Source organism: Neolamprologus multifasciatus, chromosome 18 (genome assembly GCF_963576455.1).
Source record: "Neolamprologus multifasciatus chromosome 18, fNeoMul1.2, whole genome shotgun sequence".
Taxonomy (NCBI): Eukaryota; Metazoa; Chordata; class Actinopteri; order Cichliformes; family Cichlidae; genus Neolamprologus; species Neolamprologus multifasciatus.
Window position 1 is genome coordinate 10,866,611 of NC_140456.1, and position 14,437 is coordinate 10,881,047.

General features: G+C 45.7%; 1 protein-coding gene across 1 annotated transcript in view; it reads right to left on the reverse strand.

Annotated features, from left to right (window-relative positions):
* The window catches only part of mppe1 (metallophosphoesterase 1), a 31,432-nt gene that overhangs the window by 6,370 nt on the left and 10,625 nt on the right, over positions 1-14,437 (reverse strand). The window contains exons 5-8 of the mRNA XM_085140159.1: positions 9,639-9,747; positions 9,222-9,302; positions 1,115-1,237; positions 726-866 (exon numbers count right to left, since the gene is read on the reverse strand). Coding sequence (XP_084996285.1) covers positions 726-866; positions 1,115-1,237; positions 9,222-9,302; positions 9,639-9,747 — 454 coding nt within the window. The remainder of the gene's footprint in view (positions 1-725; positions 867-1,114; positions 1,238-9,221; positions 9,303-9,638; positions 9,748-14,437) is intronic.

Here is a 14,437-nt window from a genome sequence, read left to right on the forward strand (position 1 = left end):
CCACTACCCTTTACAGGTCACCGGGTCAGCACTGGGCAAATATGCAGAGAAAAGCAATCATTCATGCTCACATACACGCCTACAGCCCATTTAGATTCGAAACAGTGGCAGACTGGATGTTGGGAGCTGAGGGTCATTTTGACTTGCAATGAATTAGAGCTGCATTTGATGAGCGTAGCAACCTGTCCAGGGTGTACCCCGCCTCTCGCCCCATGACAGCTGGGATAGGTCCAGCCCCCACAACAACTCTGAATAGTATAAGTAGAAGACAATGGATGGATCTATAGTTGATATATGTATATTTCTTACCTCTATAACTGTGAAGTAAAACCTCATATTGTGCCAGATGTAGTTTGTAACCAACTGCTCAATCCCTATTGATTCTCCTGAGGGAAACATCTGGCACAGCTGCTAAATTCTCTGATGTGTTCATCAGCTAGTTGCTTACAGTGTTTGCATGCTCAGCAGTGGCTTTCAAAGTATATCTGCTGGGGCCAACAACTACTGTACGCCACTGAGACTGAACCATAACAGTAAGGTTGTGCACTGGGCAGCTAGACAGAGAGAAAAGGCAATCCACACAGAAACAGCCCAGCCATCCGGCAACCTTAATAATCTCTCTCTATAATACAGATTACTTAGATTATTTTTCATCTATTGCTGTTTGAAAAATGCCGACTTTAATTCGCACACTGTAAAAAGTTCACGATTTTGCTTTCACTCACAAGGATGAAGCTGGGGTTGTTTCTGTTCCTCCAGCTGAAGGATGGCACGCTGATTTCTGGGTACTTGTTGTCATGGAGAACCTCACATCCGCTGTGGGTGTGTCCGCTGAGGATGAGGCGGGGCTTAAACCACTGCAGCAGCTGAGGAGAGAAACCCATAACCGCTTCAGAGGCTGGTTGCTGCTCCCTTACATCACCAGTTTCATCATCACCATCATCATCACCATCATCGGCTGTTTCTATACGAGACTATTTCTGACGGCAGGCTGTTGTTCACCGTTTTAATTGGATGAAAACACTTCAGAACAGATCTGCGCTTTGAGAGAAAAGGAAAGAAAAAAAAAAAGACAGACAGCGGAGGCGGTGTGGTGAGACTGCAGAGTACTCACTCTCTGTGAGGCCTCCTTCGACAGCACGTCGTACTTCTCTCTGAACAGCAGGTGTCGCTCTTCAGGCGGCGCGGCGTCCTGTCCTGTGCAGCCAGCGTCACTCACTCTGTACAGAGGATAGTGCTGCAGAACGGAGCACACAGTCAGGGAAACGTGCATGGATTCGGATTTTTCATGGAAGAACAGGAAACAGGCTGAGAGGCAGCTCAGTAACAGCATTTCTGGTGTCAAGTTTTTCACCCAGCCACGTAATTCCCCTATCAAACAGTTCATAAATACATCTGCAGTGATCCACGTGTCTAAACAGCCCTTTGCACAGGGAACATGGAGAATAGCCATGTTCCCCAAAGTTTCACGATGCCAGACATGGTTTTCCTGCCACTCTGCGTTTCACTGGACTTGAACGTGTAATTCTTCCAGATAGAGCGGGCAATCCATCAAAGTCGCTGTCACAGAGAGAGTACTGAATCGTAACACTCAACACACCATGACACTCATGACACCTTCTGGACTGAATGATGATTTTAGTTGAAAGGGCTTCCTCTGCAGGAAGTTTATATAAAGCATGGATCCCAGAGTGTGCGGCGTAATTTTCAATCTGTGTCATGTGACTAATTAAACCAATCACCTGCTAAAATCTTGTATATAAATTACAGGACGCTTTTCTCATTTATCTACTTAGTGCCTCTTTATCTCCTCTGTCCTCTCTATCCCGCCTGTGACTCAGGAATCAATCTCAGCACACAATGATGAAGGATGTCTCTGTCCCTAAAATGCATTGGAGAGCCAGAGGAGGCTTGCCGGAGGAGCTATAATCCTTGGATGCACACGCGGAAGTGTTTCTTTGCCTGTTGTGTATAAAAGATTCATGCATGCGCTTGGAATATACTGCATAAAGAAAGGCTCTTTAAACAGCTATCCTCTTTATATGCAGTTTCAGTTATTTAAGTACATCAAACCTTCCTGTGTGCGATTAATAAAAGCGTCTAATATCTTGTCACACTGTTGCACTGTTACATTTACGATCATAAAATCGTACAGTCGGCTAAATAAAAGGAATTTATGATGTGGTTGTGCCAACATCAGATTTAATTGGCATCACTTTAAAATGAACCACAGAGGGGAGGATGTCTCATTTTGTCAAATGACTGCTGCCTCGACTCCTCTCTTCTCGTGTCTCCCTATCGCCTCCTCCGATCTCTGTTGGGAAGGACTATGAAGCGAGGAGAGGAATCGAGGATGTATGAACTGAGAGATGTAAATGGGAGGTTTTTTAATCATGCTTTCCTTTGTTCGTTGAAATAGCCGAAAAAAACGAGACTTGTAAAGTTTCTCAGGTGTTACCTTCTTACCTGTTCAACTTTGGAGCTACAAAACTTTGGTTTAGCACTACAGATGACCATAATAGGATAGTGCATTGAACTACACTGAGAGACGCACAATATTGCTAAAAGTTTTCACTCATCTGTCTTCACACGCATATAAACTTGAGTGACATCACATCCATAACGTTTAATATGATGTCGGCCCACCCTTTGCAGCTATAACAGCTTCAGATCTTCTGGAAAGGCTTTCCACGAGGTTTAGGGGTGAGTTCATTGGAATTTTTGATCATTCTTCTAGAAGCACATTTGTGAGGTCAGACAGCCATACAGACAGGTGTTCTATGGGGTGGAGTTCTTCCACACCAAACTCGCTCATCCATGTCTTTATGGACCTTTCTGCAACGATGTGCAGTCATGTTGGAACAGGAAGGAGCCGTCCCCAAGCACAAAATTGTCCAAAATGTGTTGGTATGCTGAAGCATTAAGAGTTTTTTAAGAGCCCCACACCCTAATCCCCCCTCCACCAAACTTTACACTTGGCACAGTGCAGTCAGACAAGTACCGTTCCCCTGGCAACCACCAAACCCAGGCTCATCCATCGGATTGCCAGATGGAGAAGCGTGAATAGTCACTCCAGAGACCAGATCTCTACTGCTTTAGAGTCCAGTGGCTGCGTGCTCTATATCAGCGGTCCCCAACCTTTTTTGCGCCACGAACCGGTTTATGCCCGACAATATTTTTATAGACCGGCCTTTAAGGTGTCGCGGATAAATACAACAAAATAAAACTAGTACCGGTACCGAAAAAAAGAAGATTTATTCATAACACACGTGAAAAGACCAAAGAAAACCGAGTAAACGATAAAAACGATAACAAAATAACGCTGAAAACCGATAAAAACCCTGAAAACTATACATTTCACACCTGAGCCTCAACTCTCGCGGCCCGGTACCAAACAACTCACGGACCGGGATGAGCGGCTACGGGCTCGTCGTCAAGCACGGAACTCCAGTTCCCAGGAGGCCGCGGGGCAACGAGGGGCGGAGGCCTCGGCCGATTACCGGTCCTCCCGGACACCAGAGGGTGCCGACGGAGAGGTACAGCCCATGCAAATTGGCAGCTCCCATCTTACTGCTGCGGAACGCCAGCAGCGCATCACGGCCGGTGAGTGCCTGTATTGTGGTAACAAGGGACACATGATCGCCTCCTGCCCATCGCGAGCAAAAGGCCGCGCCCGCCAGTGATGGTAGGAGTACTGGTGGGCGGTTTGAATCAGGATAAATCTCCTCCACGTTTAGCCCTGCCGGCTAAGCTTCTGGTCCACTCAGAGTGTCATTCTCTTTCTGTGCTCATTGATTCAGGAGCAGAACAAAATTTCATTGACTCTGAACTAGCAAAACAACTCTGTGTAACAGTGGAGTCACTGCCTCATGCCTTACGTGTCACGGCTTTGTCAGGGCAGCGCCTCCCCGACATCACGCACATCACTGAACCGCTCACCCTCACACTGTCTGGCAATCATTCGGAGGAGATTAGCTTTTTTGTTTTTCACGCCACCCAGACGCCGTTAGTTCTCGGGCATCCCTGGCTCCAGCAACACAACCCCACTATTAATTGGCGGAAAGGAGGCATCACTGGCTGGGGGGAGGAGTGTCATATGACCTGCCTTAAGGCTGCCTTACCTCCGAACACATCAGTCACCGGCCCAGAGCCACCACGGTCTTCCGACTTAGCGAATGTGCCGTCTGTTTACCACGATCTCGCTGAGGTGTTTCGGAAGGACCGAGCCCAGTCGCTGCCACCCCATCGGCCCTACGACTGCGCCATAGACCTGCTGCCGGGAGCTCCCTTACCGACCAGCCGCCTTTATAGCCTCTCGCTGCCGGAACGGGAGGCTATGGAGAAATATATAACTGAATCCCTCGCTGCCGGCATCATCCGTGCCTCTTCCTCACCCGTCGCAGCGGGTTTTTTCTTTGTGGAAAAGAAGGATAAGACCCTCCGTCCCTGTATTGACTATCGGGGACTCAATAACATTACGGTCAGGAATAAATATCCACTGCCTCTGCTCACCTCTGCTTTCGAACTTCTCCAGGGCACCACCATATTCAGCAAGCTGGACTTAAGAAACGCTTACCACCTGGTTCGGATTCGAGATGGCGATGAATGGAAGACAGCGTTCAATACCCACCTTGGACATTTCGAGTATCTGGTCATGCCGTTCGGCCTCACTAACGCACCTGCAGTATTCCAGGCTCTGGTCAACGATGTTCTAAGGGACTTTATTAACAGATTTGTGTTTGTCTACCTAGACGACATTCTGATCTTCTCCTCCTCCCAGGCTGAACACGAGACCCAGGTCCGGCTGGTACTGCAACGCCTTCTGGAGAACCGGCTGTTCGTCAAAAGCGAGAAATGTGAGTTTCATGTGCCCACTGTTGCCTTCCTAGGGTACATAATCGAGCGTGGAGATCTCCGACCCGACCCTGTGAAAGTCAAGGCTGTTGTGAACTGGCCCGAGCCAAACAACCGTCGCCAGTTGCAACGCTTTCTTGGCTTCGCTAACTTCTACAGGAGATTCATACGGGACTTCAGCAGGATTGCCTTACCGTTAACCCAGTTAACCTCTCCCAAGCTTGCTTTTCAGTGGAGTGACGCCGCCCAATCAGCCTTTCAGGAGCTCAAGAAACGGTTTGCCTCAGCGCCCATCCTGGTCCAGCCTGACACAACTCTTCAGTTCGTGGTAGAGGTCGACGCATCCGACTCAGGAGTGGGGGCCGTCCTTTCCCAACAGAAGGAGGGTAAGCTGCACCCCTGTGCTTTTTTTTCCCGTCGTCTCACCCCTGCAGAACGTAACTACGATGTGGGCGACCGGGAGCTGCTGGCGATTAAGCTCGCCCTGGAAGAATGGCGGCATTGGCTGTAGGGTACCACTCAACCCTTCGTGGTCTGGACCGATCACAAAAACCTGGCCTACCTTCAAACGGCGAAACGTCTCAACGCTCGACAGGCCAGATGGGCCCTGTTTTTCACCCGTTTCCACTTCTCAATCACCTACAGACCCGTTTCCCGGAACGCCAAACCGGACGCTCTCTCCTGTCAGTTCTCCGCGGCTGAAGAAAAGGCGGATCTGGATTCCATCCTGCTGGCAACCTGTACTATCGGGGCAATCACCTGGGAGATCGAGGCAGCCATCCGGGCGGCTCAGGAAGCCGAACCGGACCCGGGAGGGGGACCCACCCACAGACTCTATGTTCCGCGTTCTGTCAGATCCCAGGTCCTGCAATGGGCTCACACAGCCCGGTTCTCATGCCATCCAGGGATACATCGCACCATCAAGTTTCTCCAGCGGTACTTCTGGTGGCCCTCACTCACCCAAGATACTCGGGAATACATCACCGCTTGTACGGTCTGTGCCCGAAACAAACCATCAAACCAACCCCCGGCGGGTCAGCTCCATCCATTATCCACTCCTTCCAGGCCATGGTCTCACATAGCACTGGACTTCATCACTGGGCTACCTCCCTCAGCAGGTAACACCGTCATACTCACCATAATCGATCGTTTCTCTAAAGCGGCTCATTTCATTGCTCTGCCTAAGCTTCCCACAGCTCTAGAGACCGCACGCCTACTCGCCACGCACGTCTTCCGCCTGCATGGGATCCCGGAAGACATAGTGTCCGACAGAGGGCCTCAATTCACTTCTCGGGTCTGGAAGGAGTTCTGCAACTCTCTGGGAGCAAAGGTCAGTCTATCCTCAGGCTATCACCCTCAGAGCAACGGCCAGTCCGAGCGGGCCAACCAGGAACTGGAGACCGCCCTGCGCTGCGTTGCCTCCACCAATCAAACCATCTGGAGTGAGGAGTTGCCGTAGATCGAGTACGCCCGTAACAGCTTGACCGCCTCTGCCACCGGCCGGTCTCCATTTGAAGCTTCCTTGGGATATCAGCCTCCTCTTTTTCCTGCTGTGGAAGGTGAGCACTCTGTACCCTCCGTCCAGGCTCATCTGCGCAGGTGCCGACGAGTTTGGCGGGCAACTCAGGCGGCCCTACTACGCACAAAGGAGAACAACAAACGCATCGCAGACCGGCACCGAACCCCAGCACCCGAATACTCTGTCGGCCAGAAGGTGTGGCTCTCTACCCGCTTTGTTCCTGTCAGGACCGAATCCAAAAAACTTACACCTAACTTCATCGGCCCTTTTGAAATCTCTGCCTTGGTCAACCCTGTCTCTGTGAAGTTAAAACTCCCTCGCAATATGAAAATCCATAATGTCTTCCATGTTTCACAAATCAAACCCGTCCGGTCCAGTCCTCTGTGCCCTCCTTCCAGGCCCCCTCCTCCCGCCCGGCTCGTGGACGGGTTGCCGGCTTACTCCATCACTCGCATTATGGACTCACGGCGCCGGGGGCGTGGCTGTCAGTACCTGGTCAACTGGGAGGGCTATGGCGTGGAGGAACGCTCCTGGGTCCCGCGTGCGGCCGTTCTGGACAAGCCCATGCTCCGGGAGTTCCACCGCCTGCATCCGGACAAGCCTGGTGGGTCGCCGGGAGGCTCCCGTTGAGAGGGGGGGGGGGGGGTACTGTCATGGTCCCCGCACCTCGCCAGCTGACAGTAGTCAGGCGCTATGTTTTGTGTTGTTTGTTCTCCTTTCTTGCCTCTGCTCTCTTTCTCTCGTCCTCTCCCACTCTCTTTCTCCTGCCGGGGCGGAGCTCAGTATGGGCTCCCGCCCCTGGCCCACGCACCTGGGGATGATCAGCACACCTGCTGCTGATTACGAATCAGAGTACTACTTAAGATGGCGAGTCTGCTCTACTCGTCGCTGGATCGTTGAGCCATCAGCGTCAGTCACCCTGCAAACCTGTTATTTTGAACTCGTGAGTACTTGTGAACCTGGAAGCTGACTGTCTCCCTTTATGTGTGTAGATCTCCCCTGGACCCTGAGCAGCTGTGACTGAGTGTGTGCAAGACGAGTGGTGGTGAAGAGAGGAGCTGTCGTCTGTGTATGGAAAGCCCCCACCCTGGACTCCTTCCCCTGTCACTCCTGGACCCCGAACCCCGACCCTTTTCCGCACACCTTTGTATATATATTGCACCTGTGGGAATCACTGTAAATAAATTCACTTTTGTTTGAAGGAACTAGTGGTCTGCACCTGAGTCCGCTTCACTAGCCGTGACAAATTCAGCCTCGTTTCAGTCATTCACTGTTACTCCGCTGAGACATTTTCTGCTCATTGGAGGCCTAAAAGCTCTCAATGATGTGCAGCTGTTGAGCCTAAATTGTTGTTAAATTAGTTTCAAACGTGAACATTTGGTACACGTCTGGATCACAAATACTGTTCAAAAAATGCAAACATGTGTGTATATATATTTTTTTTTTATATAACATTTGGCTGAAATTTTATTTGGTTGTTGTACAACATTTATTTCAATATATATTAAAGAAACTATAGTTTTTTGTCAGTGTCTGTACAATGATTGATAACCTTTTGATAAGTTTTGTTTTTTCTGTTATTGGCTTAATGTGATATTATTGTGGTATTCTTAGACAACTCTGGCTGTGACCACTGAAACCTTCATTGCCTCCTGCTGAAAGCTTCTGCTTGTGAGGGGCAGCCAATCAGAAGAAAGCGAGGTTAAGTGAGAGAAACAGTTTGAACTGGGGGCCATTTTTTTGAAATTATTTGCAACTGTGGTATGTGGAAAGCAAAAATAGAAATATGGAGATGGAAAAGCGCATGATAGGTCCCTGTTAAGTATAAAATGTTGAACGTCAACCATGTGTTTCCAAAATCGGTAATTAAGTATGAAGTTCTAAATATATTAATTGATTACAGGGTCAGCTGAGAGGAAGACCCAAATGCAGATAGAAAGGCTGGATGAAAAAACCTGACAAAGATCTTTAATTAAAAGTCTGATTAACCATCGTCCAAAGAGGAAAACATCAAAGTCACAAAAGCGAAACTAACCAGGAATGCCAGGAGGCACAGAGGATGAAGGCAAGAAGCTCAGGAGGCAAAACTGACAGTCCAGCAAAGACAGAAAGAAAGACACAGCTAGATATACACAGAGTGCTGATTAAATAGGTCAAAAACAGGAAGTAAAACCACAACAAGACGCACAGAGAACCAAACTCAAAGGTAAACGCGAACACAGACACAGGAAGGAAACGGAGAAAATAGAAACGGAAGAAAAAAGCAGATGCACACCAAAGAACACAAAATGATTTTTCTTGCTTGTTGGTATGCGTACATTGAAAAACAGATTGGGTACTGGAAGCGATACCTTCCCAGCATGACTCAAGTTTGACAGATATGCACCACTCTGCACAGCGGAGAAGAGATTATTATTATCATAGCTGAAGCTGATGTGAAGACTTCAGCATTCTAAATGAAACCATGTGGATATTTTCCAGAAATACTACTTTGTAGAAAGAAATTTTGTGAAGGTCTTTGTGTTGTTTTTCTTCTGCTGGAGCGCAGCAAGAAGATTCTGCCCTTAGGAAAACAAGAAGAGAGTCGTAGACAAAAAAAAAAAGACTACAACTTTGGAAAATAACTTTTTGTGTCCAGCACAGGCAGCTGAATTTTGCACAAAACGAGGTGTTTGGATTTTGTTTCGTCCACAGCGTAGAGCTGGGACGCCACTCGGGGGCCATAACAGAGACCAATAACGCATTCAGTGTACGCTCGGGTACGCGAGTGTTTAAAAGGCTAATCACGTCTTCCGCTGCTAAATGTTATCAGCTTCTGATGAAGTCTGAGTGGAGTCATGCAGTTTACCTGTAACATGATGGGGGGTGTGGGAGGGTAGAGCTGCGAGCCTTCACAGCCGTCCATCACTCCGCTCCCTGACTGCGCGCTCTGCAGAGGAGAAAACATAAAGAATTCATCAGCTGTCTTGTCCACAACCTCACAAAGCATCCTCAAGCATCAGGTAACATTTTTATTTCATATCGCTACACTGCCTCTGGTTCTGGTGCTGTCTGCAGGAAAAAAAAACCCTAAAAATTAAAAACACAAACCAGGCGCCACTTCTAATGTAATTTTATAAACATTGGATGTGTAAGAAGAACAAAACACCTGCTCTGGGTACGTCTTAACTTTTTGTTCGCGCATCTTGAGTGCCAGTGGCAGAGTGCATTTGAGGCGCCGACAGTGTAAAAGTGTGCAAAAGAATCCTAGAAATTTTCCTCCCACCTGAAGAGAACAGTTGAGGTCCCTGGAGAGTTTGATCAGCTCTTTTTCCACTGACTGGCAGATGGGACAGCCGTCGCCGTGCAGAGCCACGCTGTTCACCAGCAGAAAACTGACGAGAGAAGGAGATTCTCAGTTAGTCTGGCAGGAAATGTAGGAAAAGCATCGTTATCAACAAAACAACATCCCAGTATCATTGGCTTTTACGTAGATGGCAAACCTGTTAGGAAACAGTTGCAGTTCTCAGAGCCGCATCTGAATTCGTTTGGAGTTGCGTTTCTGGCCACCTGACAAATCTAAGTCCAATATTCACTCTCTGTTTTTTACCAACTCCAGAGGGAAATATCTGGCTCTGTGTTCGCCAGCTTGCGGATAACTGCGTGCGTCTGCTGTCTGGTGAGCTGAAAACGTGTGATGAGAGTAAACCAGAAGAGTAAAACAATGAGCCGGGCCCGTAAAGGCGAGGGCGAGTTGCGGATCCAGAGCATTAATCTCTGTGTATGTGTGGCCCTCCTTTTTTTTTTCCGCATTGCCACAATGTTTTCACGTCACCTTTGATACATTATTATAAAATTATTGCTTACGGCTGCTTTAAATAGATCCTTAAACTAGAGCTCACATGGAGGACAAACACTGCTGCACTGTGGGCGTTTTACATCAGCGCCGCTAAAAAAAAAAAAGGGAGAAGCACATAACCATTCTCTGGGCTTTTTGTTTAGATCCTTTTATAATATATTACAACACAACAAAACGCCTGTTCTCATGTAAATGTAACGCAACAAATGCAAATATGTTACAGCACTGCTGCAGGGAGCACAAGCATTTACTGGATGTTTTAACCCTAAAGTGACCAGTCGAGAGTTTCAACTGAAGTAGGATCATTTATGACCTTATTATATTTCATACAAGAACACTGCACATTATCACTATCTATGAGAGACGTTCTAATGTGTTCTAATGCAATTAATTGGCGATTTTCAGGTGTTTCAGGTGATTTTTGCTGGAATAAAATCAAGCCCCCAGTCTTGTTGTCTGTCTTTAAACACATTTGTGAAAGAATAGGAAAGCTGCTCCTTTGTCACAGCAGGTACTTCTGCATGTTTGATTTAGCAGTTTTACACCGGATGGCCTTCTGACACAATCCTGAGGGGGGGGGGATACACATTTGTGAAAGAATGGGTTGTTCTAAAAAGCTCACTGAATTCCAACTTGGTGCTGTAATAGGATGCCGACCGGGAGCTTCATGGCTGAGAAGCTCCTGTAGGTGGAACGTGTAGATGGCACAGTCACAAGCCATCACAATCTTTTATTACTTCCACGCTTCTGTTTTAAATAAAATCTAAACACACATCCTGTTACTAGTTTGTCTGAAATCTTTTGTGCAGAAACATTTTAAACCCAGGTTTCTGCAGCACTGCTCTAATTCTGTTAGTCACGGTTCACTGTCAGCATCATTAAGTGGTGATAAGAACTGTAAAAATCTAAAGCCTAAAAATGATTTTTAGAAGTATACTGGAGTCATTAAGCTCCGTTTTATCTCTACAAATGAAAATACTAAATGACACATGATGAGCGATGACAATGATAAACGAACGTGGACAAGAGAACGTGTGACATCGAGGCACAAAGAAACCAGAATGCCAGTGACGTAGTAGCTCATCTAGCTCTCGATCCACCACAAATCACAGGTTTTGTGTGAAGTACAAAAAGAAAGTGATACGTTTTGTTCTCATAGGTTGGCTGAATTGCACAAACTAATGAGAAATAAAATCCTCAGTTTGTTTCAGTAAAATCTGACCAGTTCTTGCGGAAATGGAAAAATCTCATCGTCTGTGAGTTTCGTAGATATTTTGGAGAGTTTTCATTATTATTTAGTCTTTTCGTGACTATTCTTGAATTTTAGTTTTTTGAATTGCTTGGCTAGTTTAGCTGTCCTAAACTGTTTTTAGACTTCTTAATAGATATTTGATTCTTTACGTTATTCTTGCCTCCCTAATGTCTTCCTGCATCTTGTTGTCTCTGTTATGTGAGTCCCCATTTAGTTACTTCCTGTTTTATTTTGTAAGTCTGCTCTCTCTGGTGCCTTGTTGCTAGTTCTACTTCTTGTGTTATTGTCTTAATTAGTTTAAGCTGTGCATTGTTAGCCTGGTGTTTCCACTCTAACCTGGTTAGCCTCACGTGTCTATTTACAGCCTCAGCTCCTATCTGTTTAAGTCATACTGTATCACTGTCTGTCTTTCCTTCTGTTTGACTTAATACCCTGTATTTGTTTCCCTTTTCTGCGAATACCTGACAGAACAGTGCCTGTAAAATGGCAAATATGACCGTGACCTTCAGCACAATTCTGGTAAATACGCATTCAGCGATCACTTAGTTGTTACTGCTCGTGGGTCTTTTTGGCTTCTGAGTTTTTGTGAGTTCATGATTCATTTTGGTTTTAGAATAATCTATGTAGGAGTTTTGTTCCTTGTTTCTTTTGTATTATATGTTATCTTGTTTATATTCCTCACTATCTCTCTGGGTGAGCCTTTTATCTTATCAGTTGGTTCTTAGTTTTTCTATTTCTAGAGGAGTTGCTTTAATTTAGCCCCCCCTCCCTCCTCCTAGAAGTAAAAAGGGCCTTGTTTGTTCTTATGGTTTAAGTTTCAGTTGTATTTAGTTGGATGCCTTCAGTGTTCTATTCTAGGCTGTGTTGTGTGTCAAGTTAATCTCGTTCCCCCCATTTTTCTTATTTTCTATTTTTATTTTATCAACAGGTTAATCTTTCATTTGACTAGTTTCACTTCCTCTCCCTGCCCTCACTGACTCTCTAGCTGTGTTTGGTTATCCAACTGGTTTCTCTTCTCTTATCTCATTGCATATATTGTCTCATCCTTCACTTTTCCTATGTAGGATTGTCCATGTCACTGTTTTCCCAGTCCTGTGTTCCCACTGTTCTCTGTATATTCCTGGTCTTTGTCTTTTTGTTCTCTGGATTTTCTACCTTGCTTATTATCTTAAGCATTAAATGCTTGCTTTCACTTTAACTCTGCTTCTTGCATCCTTCATTTGGCTCTAGTCACGCAGTGGTTCCTAAAATTAGTTCCACTGAAAATGAGTTAACACAACCAACATCATCAAACTTTTTAACCCTGTAAAGCCTGAGCCATGAAATAATAATAATAATATATCGTGCTATGTAATCTCATGTATCAAATATGATACATCTGGTGCAATAGAATTAAGTGGCTTTTTAAAATTATTAGATATATTTGGTCATTTTATACATGTAGATTTCAGTTCCTTAAATAACTACATCTTATGGACATTGACATTTTTTGACATATTTGTACATTAACCATTTGAAAATATCCCAACACATAAAACTGGAATCCTTGAAGCAAAATGAAAATATTATTTTTCACACAATATCAAAAATTAAAGGGAAAATGACAACAAAAGTAATTTGTTTATATTTATTACAGACTTTGCCTTGATTACTCAGACTTTGGAAAACATCTTGTTTCATTATATTTAAAAAACCGAAATTTGTATTTAAGCAGATTTCTTTGAAATATAATTCAAATGAGGGGAAAAAAAACTAAATGTGATCTGTTGCACTGTCAGCAGTCATGGACTTGTATTATAATATATATATTTTTGGTATTGCTGTCCCTCGTTCTCCCTGCTTATAGATGTGTGTGGATGTAGGTGTTTCTGAGAGCACCTGTTTACAGGCACCTTCAGGCCTGGTGGGTGTGGCCCTGGCAAGTGATTGGCCACACCTGAAGACCATGACACACCTGCAGCTGATCAGGCCTCATCTGAGGAGCTACTTGAGAGTGTGGTGGAGCTCTCTCCGACACTGGATCATTGCGTGGCTTCACGTTGGTCCAGGGGTGGGCAATCTCAGTCCACGAGGGCTGGTGTCCCTGCAGGTTTTAGATGTGTCCTCGAACCAACACAGCTGATTTAAATGGCTAAATTAGCTCCTCAATATGTCCTGACGTTCTCCAGAGGCCTGGTAATGAACTAATCATGTGATTCAGGTGTGTTGACCCGAGGTGAGATCTAAAACCTGCAGGGACACCAGCCCTCGTGAACTGAGATTGCCCACCCCTGCGTTAGTCTCTCGACCAGTTTCCTAGTTGAGTCTGCTGCGTTATGGTGTGTCTGACGGCTGCCTCTGTTATTTTCCCAGGAGTAGCGTGGAAACTAGTGATGGTGAGATGAAGCCTCATGATGAACTGAAGCTTTCCACCCAATTGGTCGACTCATGGTTCAAAGCATTGTGATGATTCATTTGCTCTACTGCGCCATCAAGTGGACAATTCAAGTGAAGGCTCTGTGATTATAATGATGTGTAAACCTCTAAACTGAATAAGTAAATTGTTTTCTTGGTTATTTATCCTGAATATTGTCTCAGTATGTGTGATACAAAAGAGAAAGTGGAAACTATCAGGACAGAGTTTAGGTATGTTTGTGTAACTGTTAGCCTCAGACAGTCAGTCAATAGTATAATTCAGATCATAGATCAGTACATTTGCATATTTTTATAACTATAAAAAGAAAGCTGACACTTTCGAGACTTTATCTAATGTGTAAGCATCACAGCAGATGTCTTAGATTAGAATCAGTGAGCTGTCGGCTTTCAGCCCCGACCGTGTCCGTGCTGTCTGGTGAGAAAGGCGACATTTCACTGATTCTGACGCGTCAGCGCTTTGTGTTTTTGCACGTCTGCACGTCTTTGTGCAGAATTGGTGTACCTGCTCTCATTTACTGTTTTAGCTGTTTGGTGGTGGTTGAAATGTAGTAATATTTAT